The 21201-nt window shown below is 43.5% G+C and overlaps 2 protein-coding genes across 2 annotated transcripts; one reads left to right on the plus strand and one right to left on the minus strand.

Moving 5' to 3' along the window:
* Window positions 1–2028: 2028 nt before the first annotated feature.
* Window positions 2029–5457, minus strand: ccl19a.2 (chemokine (C-C motif) ligand 19a, tandem duplicate 2). Its single transcript, XM_029718135.1, has 5 exons — window positions 5436–5457; window positions 4550–4738; window positions 3849–3972; window positions 2770–2901; window positions 2029–2501 (listed from the first exon to the last, which is right to left on the minus strand). Exons 1-4 carry the CDS (start codon window positions 5455–5457, stop codon window positions 2775–2777), a joined length of 462 nt encoding a protein of 153 aa, XP_029573995.1. The 3' UTR covers window positions 2029–2501; window positions 2770–2774.
* Window positions 5458–14656: 9199 nt separating this feature from the next.
* Window positions 14657–21201, plus strand: ube2l3b (ubiquitin-conjugating enzyme E2L 3b). The gene is made up of 4 exons (XM_029718180.1): window positions 14657–14745; window positions 16331–16426; window positions 16951–17137; window positions 19110–21201. The coding sequence occupies exons 1-4, from the start codon at window positions 14719–14721 to the stop codon at window positions 19262–19264; spliced, it is 465 nt and encodes a 154-aa protein (XP_029574040.1). The 5' UTR covers window positions 14657–14718; the 3' UTR covers window positions 19265–21201.

Below are 21201 nucleotides of genomic sequence, written 5' to 3' on the forward strand. Positions count from 1 at the left end.
CTGATTCTGCTGCCCCTGGGGTAGTTACTATAGCAGAGACTACTGATTCTGCTGCCCCTGGGGTAATTACTATAGCAGAGACTACTGATTCTGCTGTCCCTGGGGTAATTACTATAGCAGATACTACTGATTCTGCTGCCTCTGGGGTAATTACTATAGCAGAGACTACAGATTCTGCTGCCCCTGGGGTAGTTACTATAGCAGAGACTACTGATTCTGCTGCCCCTGGGGTAATTACTATAGCAGAGACTACTGATTCTGCTGCCCCTGGGGTAGTTACTATAGCAGAGACTACTGATTCTGCTGCCCCTGGGGTAGTTACTATAGCAGAGACTACTGATTCTGCTGCCCCTGGGGTAATTACTATAGCAGATACTACTGATTCTGCTGTCCCTGGGGTAGTTACTATAGCAGAGACTACTTATTCTGCTGCCCCTGGGGTAGTTACTATAGCAGAGACTACTGATTCTGCTGCCCCTGGGGTAATTACTATCTCAGAGACTACTGATTCTGCTGCCCCTGGGGTAATTACTATAGCAGATACTACTGATTCTGCTGCCCCTGGGGTAATTACTATAGCAGATACTACTGATTCTGCTGTCCCTGGGGTAGTTACTATAGCAGATACTACTGATTCTGCTGCCCCTGGGGTAATTACTATAGCAGATACTACTGATTCTGCTGTCCCTGGGGTAGTTACTATAGCAGATACTACTGATTCTGCTGCCCCTGGGGTAGTTACTATAGCAGAGACTACTGATTCTGCTGCCCCTGGGGTAGTTACTATAGCAGAGACTACTGATTCTGCTGCCCCTGGGGTAGTTACTATAGCAGAGACTACTGATTCTGCTGCCCCTGGGGTAATTACTATAGCAGAGACTACTGATTCTGCTGCCCCTGGGGTAGTTACTATAGCAGATACTACTGATTCTGCTGCCCCTGGGGTAGTTACTATAGCAGAGACTACTGATTCTGCTGCCCCTGGGGTAATTACTATAGCAGAGACTACTTATTCTGCTGCCCCTGGGGTAGTTACTATTGAATAACAGACAGTCCCATAGCAGCTTCATTTACTCCAAGTGTTTTCACACCTGTAATATATAAAACCTGCATTTCACACCTGTAATATATAAAACCTGCGTTTCATACCTGTAATATATAAAACCTGTGTTTCATACCTGTAATATATAAAACCTGCATTTCACACCTGTAATATATAAAACCTGCATTTCACACCTGTAATATATAAAAGCTGCATTTCACACCTGTAATATATAAAACCTGCATTTCACACCTGTAATATATAAAACCTGCGTTTCATACCTGTAATATATAAAACCTGCGTTTCACACCTGTAATATATAAAACCTGCGTTTCACACCTGTAATATATAAAACCTGCATTTCACACCTGTAATATATAAAACCTGCGTTTCACACCTGTAATATATAAAACCTGCGTTTCACACCTGTAATATATAAAACCTGCATTTCACACCTGTAATATATAAAACCTGCAATTCACACCTGTAATATATAAAACCTGCGTTTCACACCTGTAATATATAAAACCTGCAATTCACACCTGTAATATATAAAACCTGCGTTTCATACCTGTAATATATAAAACCTGCATTTCACACCTGTAATATATAAAACCTGCATTTCACACCCGTAATATATAAAACCTGCATTTCACACCTGTAATATATAAAACCTGCATTTCACACCCGTAATATATAAAACCTGCATTTCACACCTGTAATATATAAAACCTGCGTTTCACACCTGTAATATATAAAACCTGCATTTCACACCTGTAATATATAAAACCTGCATTTCACACCCGTAATATATAAAACCTGCATTTCACACCTGTAATATATAAAACCTGCGTTTCACACCTTATAGGTGTGGAACATAAAGGATAAACGGTCACAGAAGTACATTTTTCATGTTGTCTCTTTTAAAATGGTTTGTAAGGTTTCAAGTAAACCATATGAAGACTCAAATACCACGTTAAACAAAGTTTTAAAAATAGTTTGTTGGGTCTTATTGGACAATATGTCAGGAAAAATTATAAATAAATTATTAAAATGTGTTATGATTGCCGCAAATAAAGTACGACAATTCAAACATTTTGGGTAGAATCATGTCTCAGATAACAAACATTTTACAAAAAACTCAACTCAACATTTTACAAAAAACATTTGAAATATACATTTTCATGACAGCTAGCATTCACGTTAACATTTTCTCTCATCCACCCACCAAACCATATTAACAAATTGTACAACTTGAATATAACATTTTACAAAACCAATCTAACACAGCTCTCAATATATTGATGGGAAATGGTTTTGCGATGATCTGAATTTACAGTATGCACTGTTCACAAGGGTTTCTTGTACAGTATTTTGTAAAACTCTTTGGTCTACTATAGTATCTCTTCAGTTAATAAAGGTTGAGATGAATGTCTCCTCCTCTCCTAGTCTTACTCTGCTGTGGTCATCATGTGAGGAAGACAGGCACCAGATAGGACAGATATTAAAATAGAGAATCTTGAAATGTTGAGTTGTGAGTGAAAACACTGCAGCAGATTCCTTTAATAAAACAGATATGATTTTTTTTTAAATAAAAAATAAGAAACCAAAAACAAATACATATATGCAGTTCAGCCAAACTATGAGCCTAAATGTAGAGAGACAAGCACAGGAAAGTAGGATATTCTTTCATTTGTTACGTGTGTGAACATAGAGTAACAACTAACCTCATTTACTCCTGAAGTGAGTTAGCTCTCCGGAGGGAAATGGTTCGCTCCAGACGTTTCACGTAGTCTGCCACCCACTTGCTCTCTGTGGGATGGGGCGAGCACAGTCTCACCCCTGTCTTGGTGATAAACCTGAAGGGATACGATTTACAAATAGATCCGTATCCAAGATAATCATCAATATCCACAACAATATCAGACAGCGATTGCCAAAAAGTGCTCCAGGCACCACCTAGTGAGATCAGTGAGCCACTGATGGGGAGCAGAATCTGGCAGGCCTCCAAACTGCCTAGTGTAAGACAAGACCTGGAACTAGCCTTTAAGTAATGTGGTTTCTAAAACTAGTCATTGTAATACACTTGGAATCGTGCTCTTGTATGCTTATAACATGTGTCATATCATGTTTATAACAGTTCTATTCAGCCTGAAAATGCAATGAGATGCTAAGTAGCCTACATATAGTGGGAGAGATGCTAAGTAGCCTTCATATAGTGGAAGATATGCTAAGTAGCCTACATATAGTGGGGAGAGATGCTAAGTAGCCTTCATATAGTGGAACATATGCTAAGTAGCCTACAAATGGTGGGAGAGATGCTAAGTAGCCTACATATAGAAGGGAGAGATGCTAAGTAGCCTACATATAGTGGAAGATGTGCTAAGTAGCCTACATATAGTGGGAGAGATGCTTAGTAGCCTACATATAGTGGAAGAGATGCTAAGTAGCCTACATATAGTGGAAGAGATGCTAAGTAGCCGACATATAGTGGGAGAGATGCTAAGTAGCCTACATATAGAAGGGAGAGATGCTAAGTAGCCTACATATAGAATGGAGAGATGCTAAGTAGCCTACATATAGAAGGGAGAGATGCTAAGTAGCCTACATATAGTGGAAGAGATGCTAAGTAGCCTACATATAGTGGAAGAGATGCTAAGTAGCCGACATATAGTGGGAGAGATGCTAAGTAGCCTACATATAGAAGGGAGAGATGCTAAGTAGCCTACATATAGAAGGGAGAGATGCTAAGTAGCCGACATATAGTGGAAGAGAAGTCATTTGTTTTAGAGAGGAAGACACTCACACAGTGGCATCGATGTCACAGCCTCTGTCTGTGGTCTGCAGCAGGTAGGAGACCATCTTAAAGTGGCGAGGGAAACGGATGTCAGTGGTTGACAGACAGCAGTCCACGGGTACCTCTGAGAATGCTGCAGGAGGGAGAGACAGAGAGAGAAGGGGGTGAGAATGGTCAAAGAAGAGATAGAGGATGAAAAAAAAACATGGCCCAAGAGAGAGAAAGACAGAGAGAAAGACAGAGAGAGAGAGAGAGAGAGAGAGCAAGAGAGAGAGACAGAGAGAGAGCGAGAGAGACAGAGAGAAAGACAGAGAGAGACAGAGAGACACAGAGAGAGAGAGAGAGAGAGAGAGAGACAGAGAGACAGAGAGAAAGACAGAGAGAGACAGAGAGACACAGAGAGAGAGAGAGAGAGACAGAGAGAGAGAGAGAGACAGAGAGAAAGACAGAGAAAGAGAGAGAGAGAGAGAGAGAGAGAGAGAGAGAGGCCAATATGAGTGATCCAGGCTCTACTTGTGTAACTACCCCAGGCTGGTGCAACTTTCTAAGTCAATCACTGCAGAGGAATGTTTCCTGAGGACTCTTCTGTGTGTGAGTGTGTGTGTGTGTGTGTGTGTGTGTGTGTGTGTGTGTGTGTGTGTGTGTGTGTGTGTGTGTGTGTGTGTGTGTGTGTGTGTGTGTGTGTGTGTGTTTCTCTCTGTGTCTTTTACCTGCTGCGTAGCCCAAGCAGATTGTTGCAATGAAGAGAAGAGTTGCCATATTACTGCTTTGAGCGCTGTGCTTCAGCGAGAGGATGACAGAGAGTCTGAGGATGACAGAGAGTCTGAGGATGAGAGAGAGAGAGTCTGAGGATGAGAGAGAGTCTGAGGATGACAGAGAGTCTGAGGATGACAGAGAGTCTGAGGATGAGAGAGAGTCTGAGGATGAGAGAGAGTCTGAGGATGACAGAGAGTCTGAGGATGACAGAGAGTCTGAGGATGAGAGAGAGTCTGAGGATGAGAGAGAGTCTGAGGATGAGAGAGAGTGTGAGAATGCTGAGAGGATGAGAGAGTGGGACAATGCTGAGAGGTACAGGTGTATTTATACACCTGACTGTCTCTTTCAGTTTCAATATGACTTGGAACAAAGTGAAAGTCTCCGCCTTAGTCCCGTAAATTCACCTTAATCTTTGTATTTTTATTCCTCCCTCCCTCCCTCCCTCCCTCCCTCCCTCCCTCCCTCCCTCCCTCTCTCTCTCTCTCTCTCTCTCTCCTACTCTATCGCTCCCTCTCTCTCGCACTCTCTCTCACTCCCTCCTTCTTTCTCTCTCTCCCTCCTTCTCTCCCTCTCTCCCTCCCCCCATCTCTCTCTCTCTCCCTCCTCTCTCTCTCCCTCCATCTCTCTCTCTCTCTCTCTCTCTCCCTCCCTCCTTCTTTCTCTCTCTCCCTCCTTCTCTCCCTCCCTCTCTCCCGCCATCTCTCTCTCTCTCCCTCCTTCTCTCCCTCCCTCTCTCCCGCCATCTCTCTCTCTCTCCCCCCTTCCTTCTCTCTGTCTCCCTCCATTCTTCCTTATCTGTCTTTCTCTCTATTTCCTTGTCTGTCAATCAATCTCGCCTACCTCTGTAACGGTGGCAGATCATTGCAGCTTACGGTATCTGTTTTTTGGTATTTCTTATCAAATGAGATGTTCAATTATCCATGCAAGGTTGTGTGTGCCCTCAGGCTGTCTATCTACATATGCCAGTCATTGAAGATAGAGGTCTGTCTTTCTACTACTGAAACTCCCTGGTTGGTTGACTACAGAGGAACAAAGAGGGAAGGGGACATGCAAGTGATGCAACATTCCAACGAAGACTGTGGGACGAAATTAATTAGCAGTAGGACTTCCTGTCAGTAGGTTTGTTTGGCATACATTTTAAGTGAAATATCTGAGACTCAGCGCAATTCTGTTACTGTGGAATGGCCCGTATGAGAGCTATGAGGGACTTAACAGTTACAGTGTCAACATGTTTTGAACATACTGGAAAACCCCTCCATAGTATCAGGAAGTTACAACATGACAGCTGTTCATTGCAGGGTCAAGTGCACAGAGGTCATTGGCTGGGAGACTTTGTAGTCCACAGGAATAGTCAGCCAAATATGAAGAAATTTACAAAGATAACTTTCTCTCACTTCCTTGTCTGTCTTAAGTCTCTTAACATGTAATTTTGGTGGACACTAAAGTGAACTGACACTAAAATTACAGTTGGTAGTTGCATGTAAACTGCAACAATCTGTAATTGGGGTGGCAGGTAGCCTAGTGGTTAGAGCGTTGGGCCAGTAACCGAAAGGTTGGTGGATTGAATTCCCGAGCTGACAAGGTAAAAATATGTCGTTCTGCCACTGAACAAGGCAGTTAACCAACTGTTCCTAGGCAGTCATTGTAAATAAGAATTTGTTCTTAACTGACTTGCCTAGTTAAATGTAAAAAATGACAGTAACTGGGTCACACAGGGCAAACTACTTCATTTCCAAGATATTCTCCCATGGGTTGATGACACACACACACACACACACACCTTAATGGCAGTTTTCAGAAGGCCATTCATGTTCCTGTGCTGAAGATTGGCCCAAACATGCCCCATGATATTTGTGCTGAGGAGATATTAAGCTGTTGTCTTGAAACAGGCAGAGACTAAATAAAAGAACAACATAAATTATAATCCCTGCCACAGCCACAGGGGCTTTTGAAGCTTCACGTGAGAATGACAAACGAGTACAGGGATGTCTGACCTAAATTGTAGACAGGTTGTAACGGCTTTGACACGTGAAGTGAGATGATAGAACACAGACAGGGATGTTGCTGAATGGTCTGCTGGTAATGAACCATGGTAACATAACTTTAGACAGGAAGAAGGGATTGCGTTAAGTAAACATTTGGGTGTGGTGGTGAAGATGGTGAGGGTTAATTATTGTATGTAGACACACACACACACACACACACACAAACACAAATACACACACAAATACACACGCAAACACACACAAACACACACACAAACACACAAACATACAAACACACACACACACACAAACAAACACAACACACAAACACAAATACACATACAAATACACACGCAAACACACACAAACACACACACAAACACACAAACATACAAACACACACACACACACACAAACAAACACAACACACAAACACAAATACACATACAAATACACACGCAAACACACACAAACACACACACAAACACACACACACACACAAACAAACACAACACACAAACACAAACACAAACACACAAAGCAGAATGGCTCACAGCTTTCACATAGTTCTTCATTAGAGGTTCTTGGGGGGATGGGGGGGTCGAGGTGAGGAGGGGGAGTTATGTAAGATACTCTTTGAAGAGGTTTCAGGTGCTTTGGGAAGATGGGCTGGGACACTGCTGTCCTATGGGGGATGTATATGTAGAGGATACTGGCTCCCTGAGCCCAGGTGCAGTTGCTCTCCAACCAGAAAAGCTTTTCTAGGTCAGTGGTTGTGGTGCTCCTCTATGGGCAGAATTTCCACTCTCTCGTATACAGTGCATTCGGGAAAGTATTCAGACCCCTTTACTTTTTCCACATTCAATTGATTGGACATGATTTGTAAAGGCACACAACTATCTATAAAAGGTCCCACAGATGACAGTGCATGTCAGAGCAAAAACCAAGCCATGAGGTCGAAAGAATTGTCCGCAGATCTCCGAAACAGGATTGTGTCGAGGCACAGCTCTGGGGAAGGGTACCAAAACACTTCTGCAGCATTGAACGTCCTCAAGAACACAGTGGCCTCCATACATTTTAAATGGAAGAAGATTGGAACCACCAAGACTCTTCCTAGAGCTGGCCGCCCGGCCAAACTGAGCAATCGGGGAAGAAGGGCCTTGGTCAAGGAGGTGACCAAGAACCCGATGGTCACTCTGACAGAGCTCTAGAGTTCCTCTGTGGACATGGGAAAAACTTCCAGAAGGACAACCATCTCAGCATTCCACCAATCAGGCCTTTATGGTAGAGTGGCCAGGCAGAAGTCACTCCTCAGTAAAAGGCACATGACAGCCCGCTTGGATTTTGCCAAAAGGCACCTAAAGGACTCTCAGACAATAAGAAACAAGATTCTCTGGTCTGATGAAACCAAGATTGAACTCTTTGGCATGAATGTCAAGCGTCACATCTGGAGGAAATCTGGTAGCATCCCTACTTGCCCGAGCCTCCCCAGCTTCTCCTTCAACCAAATCCAGATCGCAGATGTTCTGAAAGAGCTGCAAAACCTGGACCCGTAAAAATCAGCTGGGCTAGACAATCTGGACCCTCTCTTTCTAAAATTATCCGCTGCCATTGTTGCAACCCCTATTACCAGTCTGTTCAACCTCTCTTTCATTTCGTCCGAGATCCCTAAAGATTGGAAAGCTGCCGCGGTCATCCCCCTCTTCAAAGGGGGTGACACTCTAGACCCAAACTGTTACAGACCTATATCCATCCTGCCTTTCTAAAGTCTTTGAAAGCCAAGTTAATAAACAGATCACTGACCATTTCGAATCTCACCGTACCTTCTCCTCTGTGCAATCCAGTTTCCGAGCTGGTCACGGGTGCACCTCAGCCACGCTCAAGGTACTAAACGATATCATAACCGCCATCGATAAAAGACAGTACTGTGCAGCCGTCTTCATCGGCCTGGCCAAGGCTTTCGACTCCGTCAATCACCGTATTCTTATCGGCAGACTCAATAGCCTTGGTTTCTCAAATGACTGCCTCGCCTGGTTCACCAACTACTTCGCAGACAGAGTTCAGTGTGTAAAATCGGAGGGCCTGTTGTCCTCTGTCAGTCTCTATGGGGGTACCACAGGGTTCAATTCTTGGACCGACTCTTTTCGCTGTATATATCAACGATGTCGCTCTTGCTGCGGGTGATTCCCTGATCCACCTCTAGGCAGACGACACCATTCTGTATACATCTAGCCCTTCTTTGGACACTGTGTTAACTAACCTCCAAACGAGCTTCAATGCAATACAACACTCCTTCTGTGGCCTCCAACTGCTCTTAAACGCTAGTAAAACCAAATGCTTGCATTTCAACCGCTCGCTGCCCGCACCCGCCCGCCCGACTAGCATCACTATTCTGGACGGTTCTGACCTAGAATACGTGGACAACTACAAATACCTAGGTGTCTGGCTAGACTGTAAACTCTCCTTCCAGACTCATATCAAACATCTCCAATCCAAAATCAAATCTAAAATCGGCTTTCTATTTCGCAACAAAGCCTCCTTCACTCACGCCGCCAAACTTACCCTAGTAAAACTGACTATCCTACCGATTCTCGACTTTGGCGATGTCATCTACAAAATAGCTTCCAATACTCTACTCAGCGAATTGGATGTAGTCTATCACAGTGCCATCCGTTTTGTTACCAAAGCGCCTTATACCACCCACCACTGCGACCTGTATGCTCTAGTTGGCTGGCCCTCGCTTCATATTCGTCGCCAGACCCACTGGCTCCAGGTCATCTATAAGTCTATGCTAGGTAAAGCTCCGCCTTATCTCAGCTCACTGGTCACGATAACAACACCCACCCGTAGCACGTGCTCCAGCAGCTATATCTCACTGGTCATCCCCAAAGCCAACACCTACATTGGCTGCCTTTCCTTCCAGGTCTCTGCTGCCACTGACTGGAACGAATTGCAAAAATCGCTGAAGCTGGAGATTTATATTTCCCTCACTAACTTTAAATATCAGCTATCTGAGCAGCTAACCGATCACTGCAGCTGTACATAGTCCATCTGTAAATAGCCCACCCAATCTACCTACCTCATCCCCATATTGTTTTTATTTACTTTTCTGCTCTTTTGCACACCAATATCACTACTTACACACCATCATCTGATCATCATCTGCTCATCTGTCACTCCAGTGTTTATCTGCTAAATTGTAATTACTTTGCTACTATGGCCTATTTATTGCCTTACCACCTCACGCATTTGCACACACTGTATATAGACTTTATTTTTATTGTATTGTGTTATTGACTGTACGCTTGTTTATTCCATGTGTAACTCTGTGTTGTTGTTTCTGTTGCACTGCTTTGCTTTATCTTGGCCAGGTCGCAGTTGTAAATGAGAACTTGTTCTCAACTATCCTACCTGGTTAAATAAAGGTAAAATAAAAAATGTTTAAAAAAATACAAATGGTGTTGGCAGCATCATGCTGTGGGATGTTTTTCAGCAGCAGGGACTGGGAGACTAGTCAGGATCGAGGGAAAGATGAACGGAGCAATGTACAGAGAGATCCTTGATGAAAACCTGCTCCAGAGTGCTCAGGACTACAGACTGGGGTGAAGGACAACGACCCTAAGCACAGAGCCAAGACAACGCAGGAGTGGCTTCGGGGAAAGTCTCTGAATGTCCTTGAGTGGCCCAGCTAGAGACTTGATCCCGATCTACCATCTCTGGAGAGACCTGAAAATAGCTGTGCAGCAACGCTCCCAATCCAACCTGACAGAGCTTGAGATGATCTGCAGAGAAGAATGGGAGAAACTCCCCAAATACAGGTGTGCCAAGCTTGTAGCGTCATACCCAAGAAGACATGAGGCTGTAATCGTTGCCAAATGTGCTTCAACAAAGTACTAAGTAAAGGGTCTGAATACTTATGTAAATGTGATGTTTCCGGGGAGGGGGGTTTATACATACATTTGCAAACATTTCTAGAAACATGTTTTTGCTTTGTCATTATGGGGTATTGTGTTTAGATTCATGAGGGGGGGGAATATATATACTAGCATTATATTGTGTATTTGTGTCTTAATAGGAATACAACATATAGTTCTTTATTTTTAAATATCACTTTAAGCTGTTTCCCAAGACACAGGTGTAAATGTTGAATAGAAGTGAAACAAACCTATCCTTGATGAAGATTTTCATTGATAGTGTCTGTCTGTCTGTCTACTTGTCTGTCTATCGGCCTGCCTACCTGTCTGTCTGCCCTCCTATCTACCTACCTACCTACCTACCTACCTACCTACCTACCTACCTACCTACCTACCTACCTACCTGCCTGTCTGTCTGTCTGTCTGTCTGTCTGTCTGTCTGTCTGTCTGTCTGTCTGTCTGTCTGTCTGTCTGTCTGTCTGTCGGCCTGCCTACCTGTCTGTCTGTCTGCTATCCTATCTACCTACCTGTCCACCTGTCTGTCTGTCTGTCTGCTTGTCTGTCTATCGGCCTGCCTACCTGTCTGTCTGCCCTTCTACCTACCTACCTACCTACCTACCTACCTACCTACCTACCTATCTACCTACCTACCTACCTGTCTGTCTGTCTGTCTGTCTGTCTGTCTGTCTGTCTGTCTGTCTGTCTGTCTGTCTGTCTGTCTGTCTGTCTGCCTACCTGTCTGTCTACCCTTCTACCTACCTACCTACCTACCTACCTATCTACCTACCTGTCTGTCTGTCTGTCTGTCTGTCTGTCTGTCTGTCTGTCTGTCTGTCTGTCTGCCTACCTGTCTGTCTGCCCTTCTACCTACCTACCTACCTGTCTGTCTGTCTGTCTGTCTGTCTGCCTGCCAATGTTTTTACCCCCTGTACTGACAGCATATTCACCACATTCTATTCTAATAGGTCACAACCCTGAGCCAAGCCACTTCAAATTCCCCTCTGACTGTTTTATGGTGGGAATCACTAACTACTTCAGTCTAAAATAATTCTCTAAAGAAGGCCAAGGGAAATTCTCATTGTTCAAAACGACAACCATAAACATCCAAAGAAACAAACATCACACGCTTGCATGGTCACAAACACACAGCCAGTCTCTGTGCAGAATTCCCCTCCGGTGGCAATGAGGGCATTAGATTGGTCTTGCATCTTGGTGTCTTACCAGTATTCCAGACATGCCCACTGTTTATGGAAGTAGAGAGTCTGTTATCACCCCTTACTGGCATCAACAGACACAGATACCAGACCTGGTTCAAAAACATGATGTGAAATCTAGAATTAGAATCCATTACAGCCATTCCAGTTCTATGCCTCTCACTGCAGCCTCTTTGACCTAGAAAGTGTACTCTCTCTCTCTCTTCTGTAGAATTCTGAGATTGGCTTGATGATGAAATCATTGATCTAGGACAGTGGTGGGCAACTGGCGGCCCGCGGCACCCCTTTTACTTTGTTTTTAGGAACTCAGTCGGGGTATCAATTCACTCTTGAGTTAGAATAATAAAATATGCCATTTCTAAATTTGGTTGTGCATCAACCGTCACTCAATTTGCCAATGTCAGCTACATGACTAACTTTTTGGAAAAGTTAGTCTAGCGCCAGATATCTAAACTTGTAGTAGCAAGCATGGTCAAATTACTGACCGGGATGGGGCCCATAGATCCTCACTTATCATATTAAAAACGTTTGCCTCCACCCTGTGGCAAAATGTGTAGAATATCAGGAAATTAGCAATTGTGGCTCAATCAATAGATCTTTATTGTCCCAGGAAGGGCCATTCTTATGCAGCGTAAAATGACACGGCCATTTTGAATGGAATTATTGAGTCTCAGAGGCAGACATGGCTGATGAAGTAAAATGGAGAAAGAGGTGGTCTCTCTGGCGTTTTTATGCAGAAATCACTCTTGTTTTCTATCATTGCTTATGTCTGTTGTTTTACTGGTACACTTAGAGTCATCTGCTGCTCATCATGCTCGGGCTAGTCCCAGCCAAGGAATGCTAAGTGACAGGAAAGAGAAAGTTTCAACTGGAGCCAACTGGCATCACATCACAAAGCAAACAATTTTTTTTACTATTGTTTATCGTATCGCAATCCTATTGGTGGTCCTCAGTAAAGGCTGTTTAAAATGCCACTCTCATGATAAGAGAAAAAAAACATGTTCAAAAATTGTATAATACTATTATTATATTATACACAACAGAAAGACTTTTTATTCCACATGCGTAAGGCTATGTATGATGAATCTGATGAGTGATATCGCTGCAGGGTAAAGGAGAAGAGTACTGTTTTGCCTTGTGTAAACCTGTGATCATACAATTGCCAGCACTACCTATCAGTGGTGGAGAAAGTACCCATTTGTCATACTTGAGTAAAAGTACAGATACCTTAATAGAAAGTTACTCAAGTAAAAGTGAGTCACCCAGTAAAATACTACTTGAGTAAAAGTACAGATACCTTAATAGAAAATTACTCAAGTAAAAGTGAGAGTCACCCAGTAAAATACAACTTGAGTAAAAGTCTAAAAGTATTTGTTTTTAAATGTAGTTAAGTATCAAAAGTAAAAGTAATTTAAAATTCCTTATATTAAGCAAACCAGACGGCACCATTTTCTTGTTTCTTTAATTTATGGATAGCCAGGGGTACACTCCAACACTCAGAGATCACTTACAAACGAAGCATTTTTGTTTAGTTAGTCCGCCAGATCAGAGGTAGTAGGGATGACCAGGGATGTTCTCTTGATAAGTGTGTGAATTGAACCATTTTTCTGTCCTGCATAGCATTCAAAATGTAAGGAGTACTTTTAGGTGTCAGGGGAAATGTATGGAGTAAAAAGTACATTATTTTCTTTAGGAATGTAGGGAAGTAAAAGTAAAAGTTGTCAAAAATAAAAATAGTCAAATGAACTACAGATACCCCAAAAAAAACGACTTAAGTGTTACTTGAAAGTATTTTTACTTAAGTACTTTATACCGCCTTTGCACCAACATTGAGGTCAGTATTTTAGTGGCTCCCAAAGTATGCACTGGCACACTCCCTCAGACACTGCTTACAACAGCAAAATGCTTGAAATCCATGACAGGGAGTGGGAGAGGGGTGTAGAATCTGAATTTAGCCTACGACCCCAGTACAATTATTATTGCAGTATTATGGGACCACTGCTGCCATCTAGTGGTTAATTCTACCAGGCTTGGAAAAGCAGCTCCTATATAGTTTAGGGAGTTATCGCTTGTACTTTAAAACACTACAGCAATATCTAGGGGTCATTCGTTGTGTTCTGCTACGTATACAGACAGTGGGTTGAGGCGTCTGTTGAGTGATTTGATTTTAAACTAAGAGAAAGGGGGATACCTAGTCAGTTGTACAACTGAATGCATTCAGTAAGAACAGCGTCGGGTGGTTGTGATAGCACGACGCAGAGGGGTAGAAAGGAAATATTTCATCCATTGACAAAACACTCGCTAGTGGGTAGCTTACAATGGTCGGTCCATAGGCTACGCTACGGGCTTAACAGTCGGACAACTACAGCCATCTCAGACAAATGATGACTTTGAATATATCCGATTTCCATAAACATAATTTGAGATGCCTGTATTTGTCTGTCACATTCAAATTTCACACACACATAATTAATTATGTAGGGCTGCAGGTAGTCTAGTGGTTAGTTAACCCACTGTTCCTAGGCCGTCGTTGTAACTAAGAATTTGATCTTAACTGACCTGCCTAGTTAAATGTTTTAAAAATCTGAACCTGACGCACCTTTTTCATTTGATATTATAAATACAAGTCCATTGAATGAATATGCTTAATTGGTATAGTAGCCAACTGGAGAGTTTTGAGCTGTTTATATACGCAACACTGCAGTGTACAATAAGGGTATTTTCAGAATCAAGGCTTTTGAGTAATCAATGCCAGACAATAAATGAAACATTTCTGGTAGCTTCTAAAACCTTTGTTGGTTTTAATGTTTACAAATCTGCCATCAAAAACAGAAGAAGAAAAAAAGTGGACTGGACTATTTAGTATTTTAAAATGAGTCATATAACACACGATAAAGAGAATAAATATTGTTGGGGGTCATTTGTCCCAAACTTTTTTAATGCCTTTTTGGAACTGCGACCCCAAGACAAGTCACCGCGTTGTATTCTGGGAACACACAGTAGATGCAAGATGGCGGCGAGCAGGAGACTGCACAAGGTAAATATCATGATAACTCTATTTTCATATATCTAGCAATTAAAAAAAAGTCTGAATGGTCTAGCTAAGGGCTTGGTCATTATTCAGTACGACTCAGTTACGATATGTTATTGTTGTCCTAAATTGTATTTGGTCCAGAAGTGTTGAAGTCCCGCTAAAGGCGACAAGGCTCTCTCTTTCGGGAAGCTAGGCCAGCAAGCAGGTTAGGAAAAGCACCGGCAGGGCCAGAGAAGATTGAGACACCGGGTTTTGAGGATCAGCAGGGAAGCTAGACTGCGACGTTGCTTACTCATTCTTGGTATTGACACCAATCTCCGAAACTGTACAAACAACATTTACACCGATCAATTTCTGTGTATCACAACCGTGCGATGGTTACTGTCGTAGCTAGCTAGCTAGTTAGCTATTTCCGTTACGGAGCTGTATTCGCTGGGGTTTTTTATGGCTACTTTAGATTAGCTAGATAGCTAATAGTTGCCCAACTAACTAAATGGGGACATGATGTTTCGCTTTATTTGTGACTCACACGATGCACAACCTCATTGTCCCGATGTTTAAATGGTTAAAAATAACATTGAAACCTATCAATGTATGTTTATCACAACCTTGCGATGGCTAGTATTACAGCGTAGTTCGTTATTTCCGTTACAGAGCTGTCTACGCTGGTTGCTACTTTAGGTTAGCTAACGTTAGCTAGTAGCTACCCAAATTGCCTCACCTACATGGGAAAGGATGTTTCGCTTATTTTGTGACTCACACGAAGCACAACCTCACTGTCCTAATGTTTTAAAGGGTTTACTAGAATGGGTTTGGTCATCATTCAGTACAACTCAGTCACTGTCTTATTATCGTCCTAAACTGCACCATGACATGAGTCAATTAATGAAGTTACCCGGTTTATACATGCGACTTATCCAGAGCTTAGCTAGGTAACTAGCAAACAGTAAGCATTAAATCAATTGCCAAGAAAGTGCAATCATCTTGGGTTTTGTAACCGCCTGGGTACCACTCCAGTTGTATAGATAGATAGCTGGCTATCTATCTATCTATCTATCTATCTATCTATCTATCTATCTATCTATCAAGATACACGACGTCATTGTAGAAAACTGCACCGTGACATGAGTCAATTATTTCATGAGGTCATCTCGGTTTGCAGCAGGAAACAAAACCTAAACTCATACACTATTATTAGATATACAAAAAGTTTATCTAATAAACAATCAGCCGCTAGCTAACAGAATTCTGTGGACCAAACAAAACATTCATTATTAGTATGTTGTCTGTCCAGACAGTAACATGAGGAGCACACAATTCTGTCTGGGTTTCAGTTTTGTTTACAATTACAAGACAAGTCAATACCAGATGAGCCGTCATTCACTGACATAGATGCCTCACAAGCAGCCACCTCTCTATTTTGTCTATTTATCTATCTCTCTATCTATTACTTGATTGACATCAGACTCATTGTAGTGAATTCAGAGGGTAACCCAGCCACAGTCCTTGGAAGGATTGAACATTACCATCAACAGAGTCGTTGGAGGGGCCTTAACATATCATGATGTTTCTCTCTCTCCTCTTTCAGGAACTTGAAGAGATTCGCAAGTCTGGAATGAAAAACTTCCGAAACATTCAAGTGGATGAATCCAACATATTGACCTGGCAAGGTCTTATTGTCCCTGTAAGTGTTCTTATTCTCATCATTGATTCATGGCTTCACAATTCTCTCATGAAGGCTATTACATCACAGAAGTCTCTATGTTCTGGTTCTAGAAGGACTATTACATCACAGAAGTCTCTATGTTCTGGTTCTAGAAGGACTATTACATCACAGAAGTCTCTATGTTCTGGTTCTAGAAGGACTATTACATCACAGAAGTCTCTATGTTCTGGTTCTAGAAGGACTATTACATCACAGAAGTCTCTATGTTCTGGTTCTAGAAGGACTATTACATCACAGAAGTCTCTATGTTCTGGTTCTAGAAGGACTATTACATCACAGAAGTCTCTATGTTCTGGTTCTAGAAGGACTATTACATCACAGAAGTCTCTATGTTCTGGTTCTAGAAGGACTATTACATCACAGAAGTCTCTATGTTCTAGAAGGACTGTTACATGTATTAAATGTCATAAGAGATGCTCCTTGGATATGGTCATTGTTGCTCTGACTAACCATGGTTTATTTTCTACACATTACTTCTCCAGGACAACGCTCCTTATGACAAGGGAGCTTTCAGGATTGAATTAATCTTCCCCGCCGAGTACCCCTTCAAGCCCCCCAAGATCACGTTCAAGACGAAGATCTACCACCCCAACATCGACGAGAAGGGACAGGTGTGTCTGCCTGTCATTAGCGCAGAGAACTGGAAACCAGCTACCAAAACTGACCAAGGTGGGTCTCACACACACACACACTGCTATAATTTGCATATAATGTATATTATGCTGCAATACTTACATTATTATTATTTATTTACTTTTACTTTTTTTTTAACTAGGCAAGTCAGTTAAGAGCAAATTCTTATTTACAATGACAGCCTACTGAGGAACAGTGGGTTAACTGCCTGATTTTTACCTTGTCAGCTCGGGGATTCGGTCCAGCAACCTTTCGGTTACTGTCCCAATGCTCTAACCACTAGGCTACCTGCTGCCCCAAATGATACACTGACACAATACACTGACCATGATATGATACCCTACCACTGCCATGATACCCTACCGCTGATTGATACCCCGGCATGATACCCTGACACTGGGCATGATACCATGGCATGATACCCTGACGCTGGGCATGATACCATGACGCTGGGCATGTTACCCTGACGCTGGGCATGATACCCTGACGCTGGGCATGATACCATGGCGCTGGGCACGATACCCTGACGCTGGGGATGATACCATGGCATGATACCCTGACGCTGGGCATGATACCATGGCGCTGGGCACGATACCCTGACGCTGGGGATGATACCATGGCACGATACCCTGACGCTGGGCATGTTACCCTGACGCTGGGCATGATACCCTGACACTGGGCATGATACCCTGGCATGATACCCTGACGCTGGGCATGATACCCTGACGCTGGGCATGATACCATGACGCTGGGCATGATACCCTGACGCTGGGCATGATACCCTGACGCTGGGCATGATACCATGGCATGATACCCTGGCGCTGGGCATGATACCCTGACGCTGGGCATGATACCATGGCATGATACCCTGACGCTGGGCATGATACCCTGACGCTGGGCATGATACCATGGCGCTGGGCACGATACCCTGACGCTGGGGATGATACCATGGCACGATACCCTGACGCTGGGCATGTTACCCTGACGCTGGGCATGTTACCCTGACGCTGGGCATGTTACCCTGACGCTGGGCATGTTACCCTGACGCTGGGCATGATACCCTGACACTGGGCATGATACCCTGGCATGATACCCTGACGCTGGGCATGATACCCTGACGCTGGGCATGATACCCTGACGCTGGGCATGATACCCTGACGCTGGGCATGATACCCTGACGCTGGGCATGATACCATGGCATGATACCCTGGCGCTGGGCATGATACCCTGACGCTGGGCATGATACCATGGCATGATACCCTGACGCTGGGCATGATACCCTGACGCTGGGCATGATACCATGGCATGATACCCTGGCGCTGGGCATGATACCATGGCATGATACCATGGCGCTGGGCATGATACCATGGCATGATACCCTGGCGCTGTGCATGATACCATGGCATGATACCCTGGCGCTGGGCATGATACCATGGCATGATACCCTGACGCTGGGCATGATACCCTGGCATGATACCCTGGCATGATACCCTGGCGCTGGGCATGATACCATGGCATGATACCCTGGCGCTGGGCATGATACCCTGGCATGATACCCTGACGCTGGGCATGATACCCTGGGGATGATACCCTGACGCTGGGCATGATACCATGGCATGATACCCTGGCGCTGGGCATGATACCCTGGCATGATACCCTGACGCTGGGCATGATACCCTGGGGATGATACCCTGACGCTGGGCATGATACCCTGGGCATGATACCCTGACACTGGGCAGTAGACCCTGATCAAATGACTGAAGTGAAAGAGAAAAGGAACTTAACAGGAGGACACATGAATCAGTCAAGTATTCTACTTCAATGTCTTGACTCATTTTCCTTTGTGTGTCAGTTTAATTGTTTAACTTTCTGTTGAAGTAGTAATTGCTTCTTTAGTCAAAAAGAATCTGTTCATTCTGCACTGATTCAGTTTCTGCAATGTCATGATTGGCTGTTTGTCTTATCTTTTCTGCAGTAATTCATGACTGACTGTTTGTCTATTCTGCAGTAATTCAATCCCTGATTGCATTGGTGAACGACCCCCAGCCAGAGCACCCCCTGAGGGCAGACCTAGCAGAAGAATACTCAAAGGACCGGAAAAAATTCTTTAAGAACGCAGAAGAGTTTACAAAGAAACATGGAGAAAAGAGACCAATGGACTGATTACCTGACCAGTGTGTAGCCCTCTCTCTCCTCCTCCCTTCTCTGTACCTTCCCCCTCTCTCTCCCTTCTCTCTGTACCTTCCCCCCCATCTCCTCCATTCTTCCCCACACACACACATCATCCTAGCAGCCCAGGAGCAGCCCTAGCCTCACCTCAGCGTGTGGCTGCAGCCTCACCTCTCCCATCTACGCAGGACTCTGGATCAGACCGGTTTCTCCTCCTCCTCGCGATAGCTCGATACTGTTACTAACTTTATACTATTTTCTTAAATTAAAATATGAAAAATGAAAAAGACAAGAAAAAAATAAATGGTTAGAACTTCCATGTTAAATATGGAGAACTAAGGAGGGAAAAAAATAGAAGGAAATGGGGGGGGGGGGGGGTCTGTTTTTAGTTTTGCTGTTTGTTAAAAAAATAAGAGAAATATAGGAAAAACAAGAAATCACTGCTTGAGTATTGTAGACCTTTCTCCTAACTTCTGGAAGGAGATCTTTCTGACAGAAGGAAAAGTTGTGGTTATCCTTTTCTTTCTTTGTTCTGTTCTCTAGTCTCATCTTGTTCTGTCAACCCTAAATGACATGTCTTACTAAAAAAAAATAGGACAACCCTTTCTCTCATAGCTTGCTAGGCCCTGGAAGTGTGTGCTGAAATGTTTTCCCTTTGACTTCTCTGCTTCTGCAGTTGCACTGTATTCTGTGGAACAAGCCCTCTCTCAGTTGTCCTTCCCCTCAGCTTGAAGCCAGCCCACTGAGCAGACAGACACAAAATGGCCACCGATAATACGCTAATATTTTCAGGAATTACAAGTGCAATTGACTGGAGATGATCATCGTTCACACTCCCTTTCACCAGTCCAAAATGTTTGAAAGATGCCCCTCTTTGCATTAGATGTTCTGAGACTTCCTTCTGATTTGTTTTTTTTTGCTTTATAGGCAGAAGTGACTATAAAACATCTCCCTCTGTGTTATAATGCGATTGTATACCCCACCCGCTGGTTCTACCGTTCCTACCATGCTGTGTTTCTTGAGTTTTAACTCTTTTCCATCTGGAGACAGTGGGAAGTGGAAATAGTAGTGACACCGTACAGTTTGTTTCCTGTAAAAGGCTCTGCAGGGTCAATCCAATGTCTGCAGTGGCCGCGCAGCATTTACTCAGATACGGCCTCTGAAGCCAGGGCATGTACACTTCTTACGCAGAGCTGTTGTCAAGGAAGTGGGTTTGTGTTTATACAGGACCTCCCACCCCCACCTAATATCAACCAATCATGTCAATGCGGAGCTATAAGGAGTCCTCCACACTGTTACAACATTTGGGTGGAGCACAGTGATGCGGTATGGAGCTCAATTTGGCCTCTGTGGCTCCACAATTGCGTCATACCCTCCTCCTTACAGCGCCTCCGACCACATTTTAGAATCAAGAATAAATTGGCTTTAAGTCTACTCTCCAGTCCGCTCGTGGTCACACACAAAATCAGAACTCCACCTCCTTTCTCTCTCTCTCTACATAAAAAAATAATCTTAGCACCGCAAACCAAATCTCATGTCATCGCGAGAGACTAACATAAATATATAAAAATCGGTGGCCGATATATCCAGTGGAACAAGGGACTTAGTGAACTGTCAGGCTTGGTCGGGGCAATGCCAGGGGAGTCTAAACACTGGGTTGAGTCCAAAATGGCACCCTATTCCTTACATGGTGCTATACTTTTGACCAGAACCATGGTCATAAGTAGTGCGCTATATTGGGAATAAGATGCTATTTCAAACACAGACTGGGTTAACGCACAGAGACGGTGGTCCTTTATATTGAGCTGGGAGAGGGCTGTCTCTCTAATTGTCTGTCTGCCAGTAGGGTGTAAACAGGACAGGGACTGGAGCAGTGTAACAGCTTTTTGATTCGGTCCAATGTTTCATAATAAAGATGGCTAACCATTTGG

Source organism: Salmo trutta, chromosome 27 (assembly GCF_901001165.1).
Source record: "Salmo trutta chromosome 27, fSalTru1.1, whole genome shotgun sequence".
NCBI classification, from domain to species: Eukaryota; Metazoa; Chordata; class Actinopteri; order Salmoniformes; family Salmonidae; genus Salmo; species Salmo trutta.